General features: G+C 35.7%; 1 protein-coding gene across 1 annotated transcript in view; it reads right to left on the reverse strand.

The window, feature by feature from the left end:
- Positions 1-18953, reverse strand: part of MALRD1 (MAM and LDL receptor class A domain containing 1) — a 265114-nt gene that overhangs the window by 123145 nt on the left and 123016 nt on the right. Inside the window, exons 28-29 of the mRNA XM_040550276.1 lie at positions 9559-9804; positions 6255-6412 (exon numbers count right to left, since the gene is read on the reverse strand). Of these exons, the coding sequence (XP_040406210.1) occupies positions 6255-6412; positions 9559-9804 (404 nt within the window). The remainder of the gene's footprint in view (positions 1-6254; positions 6413-9558; positions 9805-18953) is intronic.

An 18953-nucleotide genomic window follows, 5' to 3' on the forward strand; every position in this document is an offset into this window, starting at 1 on the left:
GGTTGGTTGTTTTTCCAAGTAGAGCTGTTCATCAAGAAAATCAGATACTGTCTTGGGATTTCAGGTCTGACAATGCTATATGCTTTCTAAAAGGTATCAGCAGGCAACAGGTTACACTGCATTATATATATATTAATGAAAATATATGCTAATTCAATTTCAAAATTTTCCCATTTAGAAGAAGAAATTTGAAAGAAACAGCTCAGAGCTCAAAGCTACACCTAATCATTTAGAAAAAAATCCCTTTGTCTTCATAAAAATCTTTTTTTCACAGCTGTTATATAAAAAGATCTAATTTTGATGTCTGTTGCTTCAGTCAAAATCATTCAATAGCAGCTCTATGATCCTTAAAAGTCTTTTCCCGAGATATGCTTAAATCACGACTTTCACTGTTGAATGTCTGCACTGCAAGGTGTTAGAAAAAGAACAAAAGAAGTGTGACTTGCAGAGATTCCCAATATACTTCAAAGCCTTATATGCTAAAAAAGCAGCAATGTAACCACTACCACTCTTTGAGATTATGAGCCCACAAATCAATAAAGTAAACCACTGGCAGAGATCTCCAATTTAAGGAATCAGTTGAATGAAAAAACACTGGAGAGCTGTGCAGTGTGGAAGAGACTGAAAGTGCATTTTTCATCTCTGTCATATTGTGTAATACGGTGTCAGGCTGGAATAGAAAACAGCATATTTCACTCGGAGAGGCAGGGCTTATTATTCCGACTGTAATATCACAGGATATTGTTATGTTACTTTGATTATTCAGTATGCATCGTGCTGTCTAAATCTGTCAGATTGCTAAATTCTCTCACAGCACTGCCCTGCATGACAGGAGATGTGCCCTTAGTCACACTAAACCTTTACTTCTCATCATCATTACCTGCCAGGGGAGAGAGAAGTCCAATTCTCAAAGAATTTAAACAAATAAAAAAATACTAAATAGTTCACATACAGACAATTTCTCTTATATGCCTTTCTAGAAACATCATGATTTTAAATTGCAAATGCTCTGATGAACCGCTTGTATTCATAAGCAAGATTCCAAAATAAAAGGGTGATTCTTTAATCCTTCTTCAGAATATATATATATTTTTCTTCTTCAAGCATGTCCAAATGTACTATTCTGGCTCACCAAGCTTTTTGGAAAGAATGCTTATATTTGCTTTTAGTAAAAGAATACAGTGAATTACATATTATTACAATATAATATATACATATATATTATTTTCAATAATTTACTGGTAAGAAGACTGAAATGACTTCACAATAATCCAAGAATATAAAATGTACTGAATGGCGTCTCTCCTATCTAGGGTTGTGCATATTTGTCTAGCCATTCTAAATTAACTATTTTTGAGAAATGATGCTTCCACTGAAAACTCTTTCCTATTTAATCACTGATTCAGTCTCAATTTACTTGGACATATCCTTACTTCATGGGGTCAAATTCAATCCAGTAACAACCGTATCTGAAACAAAGCCTAAAAAAGTGGAAAGTGCTGTTAATGGTTTTGTTATTAGATTCTGCATTCACATGTAAATGTAAAATTATCTTGCTCTTGGAAGTAAAGCTACCGTAAATGTTAATCTTCCTTTTTTTCTTGGCTTTGGATTTCAGCAGTCCCTCGAGTAAAACCTTCATGCAAATCTTTGAAACTGGAAAGTTTCTTCCCCTAGCTACATGGAAGTCAGATAATCTGCTCTGAAGGAAACACGAACCCAATGAAATCTATAACTTCTATATTAATGTGAGGAGTTGATTGTTTTTCATGCAGCCAGTGAGAAGAATCAATGCAGAAATAGACTATTTTGAGCTATGAGGCAGAGTAAGTTGTTTCCTCAGACTTTATTCTTGAGTGACTTCCCAAAGAGGTAAGTAAAGTCAATGATATTGATTTGTAAAAATTTCATTTTAAACTACTCTATCCTAGAAATACAAATGTCCAGAAGAAATCAGTGGGCATCTGCAGCATCTCTACTGCACGTTCTCCTGTTGAAAACTCAGGACAGTAGGTTGCTTCACTAAAAATAATCAGGGACTTACAAAAAACACCCTCTGAGTCACTTATATCTGAGCTGTGACACCTGCTAGCTATACATTTCTACAGCTGTAGTTCTCTCCTCTCCTTTCCACCTTAGACAAGCTAAATGCAATAATAATATTAAGGAAACAACTGCGGCAGCTTCCAGCTTTTGCTGAGAAGCCGCAGCAACCAGGTGATGGGGTCTGTGCTCCATCAGCCTGTGAGCAGCTGGAGGAGAAGGTCTGCCAGCTCCAGCTATTTGGTGCATCAGCTTGGTTGGTCTGTCACCGTGGTGGTGCCAGTGGAGCTCTGCTTCACTTGCTGTGAGTTTGCCAGGACTTTTGCCCTGAATATCATTATGTCTTTGCTCATTTGTAACAGGATAGAATTAATTCACAATGACAAACGCCTCAGTAAGGTCCACTGGAGCTTCTTAAAGAGATCCTGTGTATATTGGCCTTGTCACGTTCAGTGGAGGAAGTTACTAATGGCTAGTTTCACCTTCCCTATAAATCTGCATACATCTGCATATTCAGACATTTCTTTCAAATCCTTGTAAGAGGTCTCCTTAACTGTATGAAAGCCTAAATTATCTTTTTATTTTTTTTTCTATACAAAGGGTGAATTATCATTCATCCTCAAAAAAATTATCTTCAACAAAGGTTTTTATCCTTTGATTATTGTTCCTTTCCTATTGTAATACCTAAAGTTTCCTCTCTTTTTCTTTCATTTTTTTTTTTTTCAACAACAGAAACAACATAAGTGGGATTAGGAAATATATCTTCAAATCATCATAAAAATAAAATGTCTGTCTTTCCTTTCACCTAAAAAATTTTACTTGACTCTTGAAATACATTTCAAAATAACAGTTTCCTCCTGTCTGTGAGTCAGTATAAGAGTGCTGAATAAGAACCCCACAATCACCATTAAAACAGACACACTGAATATGAACTTTTTCTTACCATACTTTTGCTTCAAAATATCTCTTACAATATACTGTATTCTCTTGCAACTGCCAAAAAGTATAGTAGGAATATCTCAAAATATTACTTGCAGTAGAAAAGTTTTGACTAGTAATGTCCAGATCTGTTCTGCTAATATTTTGCCTGGTGAGCTTTTGCACTGCTGTTAAACACTTTGTAATTTCAGTTTAGATGGATGGTGATAGATATTGCAGTCTCTGGATTTTACAGCCTCCATAAATAGCTATAATGTCAACATCTCCCATTTGCATACATGGTGAGGGTTTTTATTTGAAGTATATTGCATTTTTTTCAACCAGTTCAACTGCCCATCATTTTGATTGGATTATTATTCCACATAGAGAGGTTTGTATTAAGACTATATAGTACAGCATGAGGGAAAAATATATTAACTGCAGACAAATTATCTTAGAAATTGATATTTTTTTCTAATTACAAGCCTCAACAGAAAAACGTATGCTCGCGTATACTATCCTCCTCATGATCCTGCAGTTTTATTGGTTATATCATAATCTGAGACACTGCTTTAGCAGTATAATACTCTTAAGCTTCCTGAAAGTAAACAGTCAACACTAATATTAAGAGAAGTCATCAATGATTACATACCTTATCTAAGATTTCAAACAAACAAACAAAAATAGTTTTTTAGCCTTTGGTCGCCATTTTTCTTCCACTGTGATATTCAGAAGGAGGAGAAATTTCTTCCTCATTCTGTCTCAATACAATCATGTTGTTTATTATTGTGCCATTGGTATGCATGGTGTTCTCTCTCATTTCAGCTTTTCTCATCTACCTGGACTACATGATCCTGGTTGGAACTAGATGATCTTTAAGGTCCTTTCCAACTCAAGCCATTCAATAATTTTATGGTATGATTCTTATGGTGGAAGTGATGACTATCTAGAGATGGTTTGCTAAGCTGTGAAAAATGAGATGGCAAATTCCTTTGGAGGTCATCTCCTCTCCCTTGTCTTTTCAGCTAATCACAGCAGATCAATAGATCTGCTTCCACTTACATTAACTTAACTTCAAGTCAAGTTTGATGGAGATATATTAGTACGGTAGTTTGAACTAGCAGGAGAACCTTCAGTATGATTTCCCATGACTATGTATTGGTTAATTAGACCTTATTCTTAAAGACATAGAATCATAGAATCATAGAATATCCCGAGTTGGATAAGGATCGTCAAGTCCAACTCCTGGCACCGCACAGGTCTGCCCAAAAGTTTAGACCATGTGACTAAGTGCACAGTCCAAACACTTCTTAAATTCAGACAGGCTTGGTGCAGTGACTACTTCACTGGGGAGCCTGTTCCAGTGTGCGACCACCCTCTCGGTGAAGAACCTCTTCCTGATGTCCAGCCTAAACTTCCCCTGCCTCAGCTTCACACCGTTCCCACGGGTCCTGTCACTGGTGATAACAGAGAATAGGTCATCTGCCTCTCCACTCCCTCTCGCGAGGAAGTTGTAGACTGCGATGAGGTCCCCCCTCAGCCTCCTCTTCTCCAGGCTGAACAGGACAAGTGACCTCAACTGCTCCTCATATGTCTTCCCCTCTAGGCCCTTCACCACCTTCGTCGCCCCCCTCTGGACACTCTCCAACAGTTTAATGTCCTTTTTGTACTGTGGTGCCCAGAACTGCACACACTACTCAAGGTGAGGCCGCACCAGCGCAGAGTAGAGCGGGACAATCACTTCCCTCGACCGACTAGCAATGCCGTAAAATAGACAAAACATTGTAAAATAGAAACTCTGATTAGAGTACTGACACACAAATCTTTATAAAGAACAAAATGAGTAAACTAGGCTGATCTGTGAAACTATCTAGGATGCAGTACTAATGAGAATAATGTCTTATAACTCCATCTAGAATTCTTGCCTGCATTAAAAAACAAAACAAACAAACAAAAAAACGAGTAAGTTTATTCAAACATCTTCCTTTTCCACCTTATTCAAACATCTTCCATTTACATTGTCTTTTAACTCCCTTTAAGCTCAGTGGACACAGGGATAATTTTAAATATTAAAATAACGTCTGAAAAGACTAAGACAGTAGTATTAGGTGAAAATAAAGGGTCAATGTCTCATAATAAGTATAAAAGAAACAGAAAACAAAATTATTCCCAAAACCAAGAGAGAAAGGAAATATTACAGATCGTGATCTAGGAAATTCTATATAACACATAAAAGTTAAGGCAGTCAATATGTTCACTGGAAATCAAACAGAAAAAATTAATGCAGTTCACCAAAACAATTTATATCCCAAGATTTTATTAGAGACACTGAAGAGAAGGTAACAGCCTTGTGGCAAATAAATTGCACCATTGATTTGAACTTGGATAATGAGCATTTCCTGTATAGATACAGGTAAGCACAAATACACAAACACCTTTGCAAAAGTTTCTGTTGCATCTAAAATTGGAATATTTGGCCATTGTACTGGAATACTATTTAAATGCCCTGTGGTGACATAGCACGCACAGGGAGTTGAAATATACACATTTGCTACACTGATAATAAATTTATGTATTTTATTCACAATAAAAAGGTTTAAAATAGTTTAAAACTTACTTTTACAAGCATTTAGTGTTTTTTTTCTGGAACATGCAACAAACAGCATGGCCAATTTTCAAAGAAGGTACCAGTTTTCATTTGTAACTGAATAATTTTAAATAGTTTTTGCTTTCTTTCATGTTTTATGTCATCCCACAATTAGTGAAGAAAATTACATTTCTAAGGAAAACCAATTACATATTCTGTGCCTGTCTACATAAAAAGACAAATAATTTAATACATGCATACTTTTGCATTTCCTTCCTACTTTGTGTTGGTTGCTATTTTTTGGTGGTTATCATTCTATCAGAATTATAGGGTTGCAAACATGTAGCTACCAATACATATGACAGCAAAATAATAAAATAGCTCTGACATGGAGATTGTCAAAGAGAAAGGTACTATATGTGAAAAGGGAAAATGGAAAGAAGTTTTAAAAAGTTTTTCTGTGGCTTTTCAGTGAAACATATTTTGGAAGAGAAATGGCAAAAGCATTTTTAAGAGACTGGAATTGCAAAAACAAACAAACAAACAAACAAAAAGAAACAGAGCTGCACTAAGAGGTACCTGGGAGACACAAACAGTGGGAGCTCTTTCAGTCTACAAGCCACTCTAACAGAGCCAAACTACTCTGCTGAAGCACATACACCTTAACAGATACCAGGTATTCAGAAGACGACAAATTTTTGATTACCTTAATCAGAACCCGAATACGTCCTGCGGCTTTTGATGACTTAAAGTACCAGAAGCTCATCACACAACTCCTGCTTGACTCTTTCAATCTGGAACTCTTCACATGGGCTTTTTCATCTTTTAGCCCTATTGCAGTGGCCTCAAGATACAGGAATTTTCCTGAAATGAAATTATGTATTCCTGAAGAATTGTTTTTGACATTCAAATTATATTCCATGACCAAAATTTAGCAATACAAATGCAGAGAGATATGAAACGGTTCCCAAATACATTCTGTGCTAGTGAACCTCTACCTAGGTTAAAGAATTACCTGATAATTTTCCTTGTATACTTGTTATATCAGGAATAAGCTGGGAACAGAGAATAGTTCCATGTTTCCCAGCTACCTTGATCGCATCTCCTTGTTCAACAGCACTAGTTACTATTTTGACAGTACATCATATAATGCCCACACAGTGATAAATTTCAGGATTAATTTTTTCTGAAAGATAACCTTCAAAATAGCAAGTCAAGCCATAGAAAAAAAATCATATACTTATAGATCATTAGGTATCCCTAAGGATTCCCATTACTTTTGGCCATCTGTATTCATTATTGTATGAATATTAACTCAGATTTAAATTATTTAGTCAGAGGAAGTTGCAAAAACAGATGCTTACAGTTAATACATTCTGAAACTGATATGCTCCTTGAGTTTTCCATTCCTATTTTAATCAGAAGTATAATAAATTCTGCAATTTCCAAATTATTTTTTTCCTTTGTGCAAACAACAAACATATAGTTCACATAACATAACCATTGTATAAACAGCACACTGACAAATTATAACTGCACATCAACTGAATTTTGTATATGAATTAGAGATAAAATCCCCATGGAGTAAAAAAGGTTCATTCTAACTTTGACACTTCTCTAGCTCATTTACGGCTATAGACGCTTGCCATAATATTAGGGGATGAGAACATTGCTTCATCCCTGAGGCCAAGCATAGTCTTAACAAATGTAGTGACATATCTGAGATAAATATTTTATTTTAAAATATACTTAGAAAACACAGATGAAAATTTATTTATTTTTTCCACATCTGCTGTTTTGTGTGTTAAAGACAGCCATGTACATAAACACCATGAGGTATCAAAAGCACACCTTAGCATGATTTTGATGTTTGCTAGGAAGATTTGGCTAGGCTGGATTGAGTGCTTCACATGTTGATGTATATATTAACACCTATTTCATACTAGGAAAATGATTTCTGTTTGGAGGGAAACAAACAAACAAATAAAAACCCACCAGTCTTCTTTGGAAGGAAACTTGACTGAGTGAGGGGTAGACTCGAGATGTAGTATGCTCTGAAATGTCCCAGGATCTGAAGACTGGGACCAGAGTTGTGGGCTGGGTGTGCTGCCAACTGGTCATGGCTAGCCAAGCTTGGCTAGGAGGTAATTAACTGAAAGTCACTTAATTCCAATGAGAGTGGGATAATTATAATTTTAAGCAAATTCTCAACAATTTAATGTTGAAAACTGAGGCACTAATTAGGGGAGCCAGAAATAAGCAATTGCTAGGTGCAAGCTCAAGAACTGTGGTTTTGGAAGTAAGGGCTGAAATCCCTCTTTCTTTGTACTGGGACCAGAAGGATCCCTGAATAATGCAGTCTCTATCCCATAACAGAAAACTTTAACAACTGAACTGAATTTTGTTTTGGTTCTCTCATGATGAACACACTTATTAAGAGCTCTCAGTTCTAACAATACAACCGTCACCTTTAAACTTTTGGCCACAGTAAAGTTGTGAAAAGTGAAATGAATTCTGCTTCAGCATGACGTTATTGCAGCTTTTTAGTACTTAAAGGTGGCTTGTAAAAAAATGGAGAGCAACTTTTTGCTCAGGCAGACAATGACAAGGGGAAATGATTTTAAACTAAAAGAGAAGAGATTTAGATTAGAGGTTAGGAGGAAATTCTTTACTCAGAGGGTGGTGAGGCTCTGGAACAGGTTGCCCAGAGAGGTTGTGGATTCCCCATCCCTGGAGGTGTTCAAGGCCAGGCTGGATGGTGCCCTGGGCAACATGACTTACTGGGTGGCATCCCTTCCCATGGCAAGGGGATTGGAATTAGATGATCTTTAAGGTCCCTCCAACCCAAGCCATTCTATGATATGATTCTATGATATTTGAGAGCATGATATCAAGACTAAAAATCCATTTTATTCTTTTTTTTAGAGTCAATTCAATATATACAACACAGACATGCATAAATCCGTGTTGTACCAGAACCGGATATTTTTAAAGATAAATAAAAGACAGTCCCTACATATCCTTGGTTTTATTTAATTTTGTCATTCAGAGGAATTCATGTAAATATTCAACAACTACTAAATACACATCCTACACCTTCATGCAACCCTGCTGTGGCATATTTCATATTAAGATCAAGTCTGAGCTCAGCTTCAGTAACAACTTTGCCTGGGCTATGGGAACTTCAAAGGCAGAGGAAGAAGGCATGGAGCCTGTAGCAAGAATGAGAAGAGGCTGCTTTGCCAGAACTAGCCAAGGATCTGCACTGCTGCCTATAAGGGAGATCTGTTTATTTAAATGTATTTTTTAAAAAATTACCCCAAATTGAACTATAAATAGTCACTGTGGGTAACTTTAAAATTTCAGATAATTTCTTAACTCCTAAATAGCCATTTTCCATCTCTGATCAGGTCACGCTAGATATGACTAAGGAGAATAAAGAAGGATTTTCCTAAAGTAAAAAAGCATTCACGTGTCCTTTTTAATTAATTCTCAGGGAGAAATTAAAATGTATTATTACCCTTTAAAAAACCTCTCTAAGTAATTTTGTTGCTACTCAGAAGTACTAATACCCAGTATGCAAAATATTGTATACCAGTTTGTTTGTTTGTTTGCTTGTTTGCCTTATGTTCAGAACAGCATTACATACTCTAACATGAACTGGAGCTTCCTGGAAATGAGCTCAGGCTCTGGAGGAGTGGGACCCAGTGGATCTCAGATCCGAGCTACTGCACCCTTGCAGGCTGCAGCCAGATCAAATGCCTCTCTAAACAAATTATCTTGCTGTACTCATAGAGAAATACTTAAAGGAGAAACAATTGAGAATCAATTTTTTTTTCCTAACCTAAAATCATTTTACAAGAGTAATTAATATTTGGATACTGTTACACATGCCATTTATTAAAAATGACACCCTAATTAGACATGTAGAACCCCCTTGTTGCTTCTGAAAGGAGGTACGAGAAGATCCATGAAAACAATTACATCTTGTTTGTGAACTGACAACATACCAGTTCTATTTCCAAGTGTGTGGTCCCTGGGAGGTCTTAGACTTTGAGGTGAGCCGACCCCAAGCACCCAGTCAAAATTGTCTGCCAGGGAATTTTGCCAGCCACATCTGCTGTTCTCAAAGGTGCAGGAAGTGCCGCATTCACTCTCATCTGTATTATCCCCGCAGTTGTCTTCAAAATCGCAGCTTTGTTCTGGTCTGTAACACTTGCCGTTCTGACATTGCCAATAGCCATGTGAGCAGGAGCCTGAAAGGAGAAGAATGGGGGTATCCTGGTGAATCGCACTGCCATGCATCCCAGCAAGGTTACTGGAAGGTTACATCACAGAGAGTTTGATATTTAGGAGGAGGAGGGTGGTCCAGGGCACTTTTATTAAAAGCCTTTGGTTTCCCTGAAGTGCCAATCCATTATCAGTTTATTTCTTTTGTATTTTGTCAAGGGATTGCCTAAATAAATGACTGTTTTCCTTGTAAAGCCTTTGAGGGCAAGTTCCAGCCAGGCATTCCTTCACTAACAAAGCTTTCTAGTCTGACTTAATTGCTGACATTCTCCTTTCATGTGGTGTAGGATTAAACCATTCTATTTTAGCTGCAATGTTGAGCTTAGTTTAGCAGCCCCAAATTGAAAGAAAAAGCTTTTATATTTTAACTACAGAGGTTTGCCTTTTAATGCATTTTTCTTTTGCAAATGAGTTCAATGGGGTGATATTGTCCTTTTTGTGCAGTAGTCCTGGCGTTATTTAAGAATAATTCTGCTATAATACAGCTTCAACATTGGAGGACTAATTTCACAGGATCTATTTCCAAGCTTCAAGTTTTCATTTCAGATCAGTTTCTGCAGGTCTCTGGATAAAAAGCAGCCCCTACAGTATGTTCTCTAATCAGGAAGGGAGACAAACACAAAATTCTGAGAAGGACTCCCCATTCTCATTTTCCATTGTGCTCTGCCAGAAATAAATGCACAAGCAGAATTTGATTTACAAATAGAACTGACACTATATTAGCTCACAGACGTAAAATGACAATATGCACATGTATGAAGGTTGTATAAGTACAGGCAGAATTTCAGTTAATTGACGGTAAAAATCACATGGGGTTAAAAATATATTTCCAGTACCACTACCTTAATATAAAGGAGGATCTGATAGACCTAAATGAAATTCAGCTACAGCTGGGCTTTATTATGGGTCCAAAGCAACAGGTTCATTAACAAAAAGAAAATAAGAGATGGTGTATTCAGCTGGAGTGTTGGCAGCATTCATCTCTAAGACTCTCTTTAGGCCAGAGTGTAAATTGCAAATGACCCAAACTAAGTGAAAGAGAATTGTCACACCCCTTTGCTGCATGCTTTGGGTAAGTTAAAAACAAGACTTGAATCACCAGATGTGCAAACAAGGATTAGACCCTCATTTTAAAATAAATAAATAAATAAATAAATTCTCCTAATAGACATGCTTTAAAAAATAAAACGACTTTTAACAGTTGCTCAAAGAAGGAAGGAAAAATCCTTAACAGAGGGGTGGAAGCCAGAATAAAGCTCTGATATGTACTCAGAAGAGTGAAGAAGATTAGGCAAGGGTTTCCGCAGCTGGAGGCAAGGAAAACGGGTAGGCTCTGAGTAGAAGAAAAAGACCTGTATGAAGTTCATTGTTACAAGTTTATGGAAGCATCAATGTAGTTTTTATTAAACAAAATGTATGAAAATAATCCTATCCAAAAAAAGGCATTCATCATATCAATACATAAGTCAAGGTTTAGTTATTGCAACTTGCAAAACAGTTGAAGTCCATCAGAAACCCATCCTCTCTAACAGTCTGTAGTAGTAAATGCAAACTGCAGAGAAAAGCTATTAGGAGGGATATCTGGCAATCACCTCTATTCAGTTGATATTCCTTTGGAAGGCAGTGCATACCACAAATATTTTGAGGGAAGCAATCTTCAGAATTTCAATTATGTGTTTAACATAACATTCTTTTTATGTAATTGCCCTAAGAATTTAAACTTTTAAATTTATTTTCTTCAAATAAGGAATTTAAATTTTAGGATGCAGTCCATGCTTGGAAACCCTTTCCCTTGTTCTTCATCATGATCAATAATTACATTACCTATAGCATTTTGAGGTCCCTTTATAGCATTGCTTCCAATTTCATGTTGAAAAAAAAGCGAATTTGAAAAGTGGAACGCTTTGTTATTTGAGGCAAAAGAAAAATCTATCTTGAATCCTGGCATGAATGACTCTATTCAAGCATGTGTAATGAATGATATTACACTGTCTAACTGAGTCTGTAACGTGACTTGTTTCTGGATGTACTTCCACAGTATGTTTGTATGCTTTCTGTTTAAATGCCATATTTCTAAGACTTTATAACTGGGCAGGGAACAACTGTAAGAAAAGTTTTTTGGAGCTCTCTTCCTTTCCTCTCTACTTTTATTCTCAACCCAAAGAATGCAAACATTATATAGATTATTGTGGGTGTAATAGAGACAATTAATTGAAAGGGACTTCTACCTAAGGCTCAGTAACTTTTTCATCTGAACAGTGTTTCTTAAAAAATTATTAGCATGTAGGCTTTTTCCCCTATGTACTAATTACATCAACATACTAGACTGTAATGGACTCAAAGGACCTCTCAGTGTCTTTCAGATCAATAATCTCCATATTGAGAACTTATACAAAAGAGGAAAACTGCTGCATCGGTCAATAATCCCTTTGTTTTAAATGACCTGAGCAAAATTAATAGATGGAACATCTATATTTTAAAATACTTAATTAGGGCAATCAATAATAACCTTTAATTATAAAGGTGTTTCTCTTAGATTGTGAGAAAAAATTGCTCCTGCAAACATTAAGAGAGAAAATAATCCTACTAGCAGAAATAGAGTATGGCTAATCTTCTACATCAACGAACTTTAAAAGGTTTAGAATAGTAATAAAGATAACATGGTATTTACATTGTAGCATTGAAGCAGAACAGCAATAAATTATGGAAAATACATTTATATTAAGAAACAGCATCTGCATGTGTTATTTATATAAACTTCTAACTCTGTCAAGAATGGTTTGTTTCCTCAAAGAAGTGATTCCAGAGGGGGGAAAATATTCTGTAATCTTTGAAACCATATGTTGTGCCATAACAGGACTTTTCTATGAGCTGGATAATTTTTATATCAGTCTATGTCATTAGTACTAACTTCACTGTTTGTTTAGGTTGTGTCTGAGCTGCGTTCTGCATTGTCCTCAGCATAAGACTCCCTTTTTGAATAAGTCCATAAAAACCAAGCAACCAGCCAACCAACCAACCAAACAAACCCACCACATTTCAGTACATACAAATCCTTCCTAAATGTATATATACTTTCTGTAAAGAAAATTAATATAAATTCATGGAAATAATTTATTTTGTGAAAACATTTTTCACTCCCTTCATGTTATATTACTGTAATACCTCACATGATCCATTACCCCTTGCCAAATAAGAACAGTTCAAAGAGGTTAGCCATGCGTTTTACCCTTTGCACTACCAACAACAAGAAGAAGCAAAAACATAAATTCTCCAACAGAATATTTGTTTCCCAGGCAAAGAAAATTATTACTAGAATTAAGCTTCATTGGCAATGGAGTTCAAAGAACTTGTAAAAGTCACACAAAGAAGTGTGACTCTATGGGGATATTCGCATTGTGACTTAAACTCAAGCTATATCTTAACTATAAGTTTTGACTTATCATTTACATCTTCAAGACCATGCTAAGAGACCATCAAAACCCGAGTTTCAAAACCTTCCTGACTGGTGAAACCCGATACATTTTTCTTCACATATGTGGGTAGCCTAATGTACTTTAGCCTATTCTATCAGCAAAGATCCAGAGCTCAGGTTTTCCCAAGGGCAGTACAAGCACTTGGGACATGAAGTACATTCAGCAATGTGAAAGTTATCTGTCTTTGTACATAATAAGAATTATTTATTCATAAAAACAAACTATTTAGATACTCTTTTATCCAGTTTTCCCACATCTTTTCTTTAAATATTTTCACTTCAATAGTTTCCCAGACAGTAGCTAATATACACTCAACATAAATAAAGGAGATGATAAATAGTTCACAGCAAAAGTCATATTTCTCCAGTAATGGTCAACACGGTCATGTTCAGGAAGTTTCTTTGAAACTGAACATTAGTAAAGGCTCACAAACTTTTGCTCATAAGAAGTCAATAGAGTATGTCGTTTCCCTTTGAGGTGTATTTCCAAAGGTAAGTTGGACAAATTCAAGCAAAAAAAGCCAGATAGCCAAGGTTTTCTAGTTAGTCAATGCATATACTGAGGAATTGTCCTAGGAAATCATAGAATCATAAAATGATTTAGGTTGGAAGGGACCTTAAAGATCATCTAGTTCCAACCCCCCTGTCATGGGCAGGGACACCTCTCACTAGATCAGGTTGCTCAAAGCCCTATCTAAAGTGGCCTTGAACACTTCCAGGGATCTATTTGAAGTTTTTATATTCTAGAGATGTATTTGTGGTCCTTCTATTCACTACCAGTGGGTCAAAATGAAAGACGATGATTGATCAGAGGACATAGCGTTTATCCTGACAGTGAGTACCTGAACATACCATCATTATTTAGATAGCTTATTCTTTGCGAGAAATAAATTAAATTAAATGTAAATAGTATATAATCCTAAATTTTAAATAATATATATATATAAAAGATAAAATGCTACTTTTAAATACTTGTTTGGAGAAAAAAACTCATCACATGACAACTGTGGAACCAGCTGCACATGGATAAAATGGAAATATAGACATTAGACTAATTAAAGAGGTAATATAATTACTAATAAAAATGCTGTACAGATGAGGGACAGCTAACAGTGTTTAGCATTTTATGAATAAGTTTCTAAAACAGGTGAACTCCATAAATGTATTACAAACTGATGCAAAACCATCCTTTATTTATTCTTTTGTTTTCCTTTGAAAGATTGGGACATTTGGTATGAACTTGTTTTCTTCTATTCTCATTTAAAAGGTCATAAGATCTTTAGATGATCATCCTACATCTATGCCCAGAAAAACCTTACATGCAAAGGTACTATATTTTTAATCACTCAAATTCTCTACCAGTTGTTTGTTTCCTCCACAACATATACTTTGTCTTTTATTTCACCATGGTTTTATCTTCATCTTTTCCTTTAAGCAGGCATCAGCTTTTCTAATTTTCTTTAAGATACCATTTATAGCTTTACAATGAAAATCCATTACAAGTTCTTACAAAGTGTTTGCATCTAATTTGTATCTAATGTATCTAATTTCTCATTTTTTTAAACAAATAATTAAAAAAAAACACTTTTAATTTAATTTTCACTTGATGAAAAAAAGTTGTCATATTTGTTTGGAATGAGCATGAAGGGTTCCTACAGAATTTGTCTGATTACATACTTACATTGAGTGACTAAATGGAGCTCAATTAATGTAATTTATCAAAGACAAGCTTAAGAAATATCTTTATCATGTTTTGTAATAACCTATAAAACAAGTATTCTGTTAACAGAAAGCTCTAATCTCATAGAAAACAACAACAAAACCAAAACCCAACAAGATCCAGTGTTGGAAAATTGAAGTTAGTGAAATTCAAAATAAAACAAAGAGATTAATTAATTACTGAACAGATAATGGAGGACTGTGATAAATTCTCCATCATTTAAGGTCTTTAAATCAAGACTGAAACTTTCCCTAGAAACGTGCTTTAGTTCAAGTAGAAATTATTGAATAAATCTTGAAATTCACTAGATAAAAACTTGGTCAATTTAAGAGGAGGTCAAACAAGGTATTAATAGTAATGCTTTTTGGCCTAAAAAGTCAAAGAACAGTTGCATACCTTAACTTGCTTATATAATTATAAGAATGTATAAGAGATGAACTAAATGCTAATCCATGCCTAAAGTTTCTACAAATACAGATGAAAATCTCACATTTCTCCATGAGATTCCAATCTTCTTGAAACTGGGCTTCTATCGAACTTTTCTTACTGGAAACAAATTAAGTATAATAATTAAACTGATAAGAATATATAAGATCAGAATGCCTAGAAAATTGCAAAACTGATCGTGTGTGGGATAACACTAGCAATGTCACTTGTCATAAGTATTTAACACTTAATTTTCATAATATAAATGCTTCTTTTTCAGATCTTATGGTATTTCAGCATTGCTTTAAATTCACCAGGAAACTAAATCTTGCTTTAGAACCACAGGAAATTGATTGATGATGAGCATATTCCAAAAGTTTTTAAACCAGTACTTCTTAAACTGCTTGTATTTAGTTGTATTATCTATGTTTTCCACACTAAAATCCAACTCATATGAATGGGAATAGTCAGTTCTCAGAATAATATATCAGTAGGCTTGAGAAATTAGATCTACTTCAAAATATTTTATTTGCACTCACATGGCTAGAAATATACCTGTTCTTAAATCAAAGCTGGAATTCCTGTAGAACTATAATATTGTATAGAGGTCGGAGTAATTAATAGCAGACTAAGTCTGACATCCCAGGAAAAGGGGATATCTGGATAACTTAGATCTCTGTTTTACTTTTTCCCCTGCAACAATTACTGTATTATTATTCTTGCTCCCAGTTGACATTATTGGCTGAATTGTATGTCATTAAAAAAAAAAAAAAAAGTTAACAGGAACCTCTCTCCGATATAACTGAAGGACACAGAGTAAAGTGCTCTGTTGATGATGCATAGTAGTAATGACTTATCAGCACAGGAACGTGAAAAATACATCTTGCTTCAAAAGCAAAGCTTTGGAATTTACAAGAATTCTTAAAGGCTTTCATAAGTTGAAGTGCTGGAAATAAAAAAAAAAAAAAAAAGACTTTAAACCTACTATACATTATCATCTCTTTCTTAGAAATGCTTTTTGTTGGATTGAGTGGAAAACTTTGAATTTTAAGTTTTTCTCAGTTGATTTCTTACTTTTCTGCTTCCACATGTAAACACAAGAAGATTCCATTCCAATAATCAGATCCAGTAATATTCATCTTCAGAATCACTAACAGTCAAAAAATCCAGCAGGAAGGTAGCCTATCACTATTCCACCTCATAACCTCTACTGATTGCAGAGTACTGAAATATTTACAATTTTTGCTTTGTTCTGTTTGCTGGTACTTTATTGTTACTCATCAGAAAGGGATTGCTATTCACTTAGCTGCCCGTGGAGAGGAGCCCACGCAGGAGCAGGGAGTCTGGAGGGAGCTGCTGCCTACATGTGGGGGACCCATGCTGGAGCAGTTTGCTCCTGATGGATGGACCCTATGGTACGGTGAGCAGGTCTTGATGAGCTGCTGCCTGTGGGTAGCCCCCGCAGGATCAGTTCAGGAAGGACCGCATCCCGTGGGAGGGACCCCAACTGGAGCAGGGGCAGAATTGACTCTGAAGGAGCGGCGGAGATGAAGTGTTAGGGACTGACTGCAGCCCCCATTTCCCGTTCCCCCACGCCGCTTGGCAGGAGGATGTAGAAGAGGGTGGATGGGGGAAAGTGGTTTTAATTTGCTCTTAGTTTCTCACTGCTCTAGTCTGCTAGTGATAGGCAATACATTATATTAATATCCCTATGCCGAGTCTGTTTTGCCCATGATAATAGTTGGTGAGTGACCTCCCTGTCCTTATCTGAACCATGGAGCTCTTTCCATCATACTTTCTCTCCCTATTCCTTTGAGGAGGGGGAGCGAGAATGAAGTTGTGGCGGAGTTCAGCTGCCCAGCAAGGTAAAACTGCCACTCCACTCCATATACTTTGAGACATATCCATTCTGTGACACATTAGGGTGCTTTGCTGTGTTTAAAGTTACGAGAAATCCTCAAGAATAAGAGGAGCTTATGGCAAGATGGGCATCAGAGCCTCTTCGTATTCCATTTATTGGATATACCATAGGGAGGACAGGCGAAATCTAAAAGCACTATTATAAAGAATAAAAGCATCAGTCTAAAGTGCTTAGGTGTATGTGAATATGCATTCACTCAAAAAAAAAAAACAACAACAGTTTTTGACTAGTGGAGTTCTCATTGGCTATTTTAATCTCCTCCATTATTATAGTACTAATAATACTAATAATACTAATACTGTCAAGCAGTAGAAATAGCACACACTTTCTCACGTTACTTGAGTAATTCTAAATGTATTTGGTCTATAAAACATATTAGCAAGTCAGCTTAAAAGGAAATTCTCAGTGAATCTCTTCTGATGGAAATTCCTCCTGGTAAATCAGAAGAAACATATGCCTGGGTTCACTAAGAGAGACTCTTTCAATTGAAATAGCATTAAGACTGTTTTGTTCCTTGCCAGAAAACTAAAACAAGACACTAGCATGTTTTAATGATTATTCCAGTGCTAATAGGGTGGATTAAGTCTCATATATATATATATATATATATATATATATATATATATAAAGGAAAACTTAGGAAAGTTGCTGCTGTCTATGGATAATGTGAACAGGAATATAGCAAATCTTATACACAATATTCCCTTTACAAATCCAAGCAGAAATTTAGAACTTATCTTCCTGAAGAAAGACAAAGAAACAAAGACAGAAAAGTAATCCATGTGTACTTTGTAAGCAAAAGTTTTTTTCCAGAAAAAAAATAATTGTATTCATCATATGCATTTACTACCTTGAGAAAAATTAAATACTGATCTTAAAAGCTTAAATCACTTACTTGAGTCAACTCCTAGAAAATAAAAGGAATTAAAATGAAATTAAATTTAGGTTTGCAATACATTAAGCCTAAATATTCCCAGCTTGAACTCCTTAGCAAGAACACAAGCAGAAAAAATGTTGCTTATGTACAAAATCCAAAATACTTAAATATGTTCGACACTTTAAAATATTTTATTTATCTGAGACTTTTAACTATTTAAATATTTTGGTTTTGCATATGCATTCTCATATCAAAAGGCTTAAACTCATTCTGTACCTCCATGCTCTCTCCACCATACAAGTCAGACAAACAAACCCTGTGCTCACGTGAGGATATCTTGGTTCAGCAGCTCTGGGATGAAGCCAGTAAAGTTGCCTTCTGAAGACCTCCAGGCTTGAAGCACTTGAAGCATGTGCTTTACAAGTACAGCTCAACAAGTCACCTAAACTGTGCGTATAACTGTACACTGAAACCTTGCCTGAGCAGCTAATTGTTACAGCGTTTGGATCAAAGCCAGGAGTGATGAGTAGCTGATGACATCTCTGCCTTAGAGCCTATTGTGGTTTAGTTATGACCTCCAGTTTAATGACCTAATTGCTATTTGCTTGCTAAAGGGTTGAAGGAGGTAATATTAATTTCCATTTCCTGGTGTCTAGTGCAGAGAAGTACTGTGCACAAACTCTGAACAGCTGCGAT

The sequence above is a fragment of the Cygnus olor genome, chromosome 2 (genome assembly GCF_009769625.2).
Source record: "Cygnus olor isolate bCygOlo1 chromosome 2, bCygOlo1.pri.v2, whole genome shotgun sequence".
NCBI lineage: Eukaryota > Metazoa > Chordata > Aves > Anseriformes > Anatidae > Cygnus > Cygnus olor.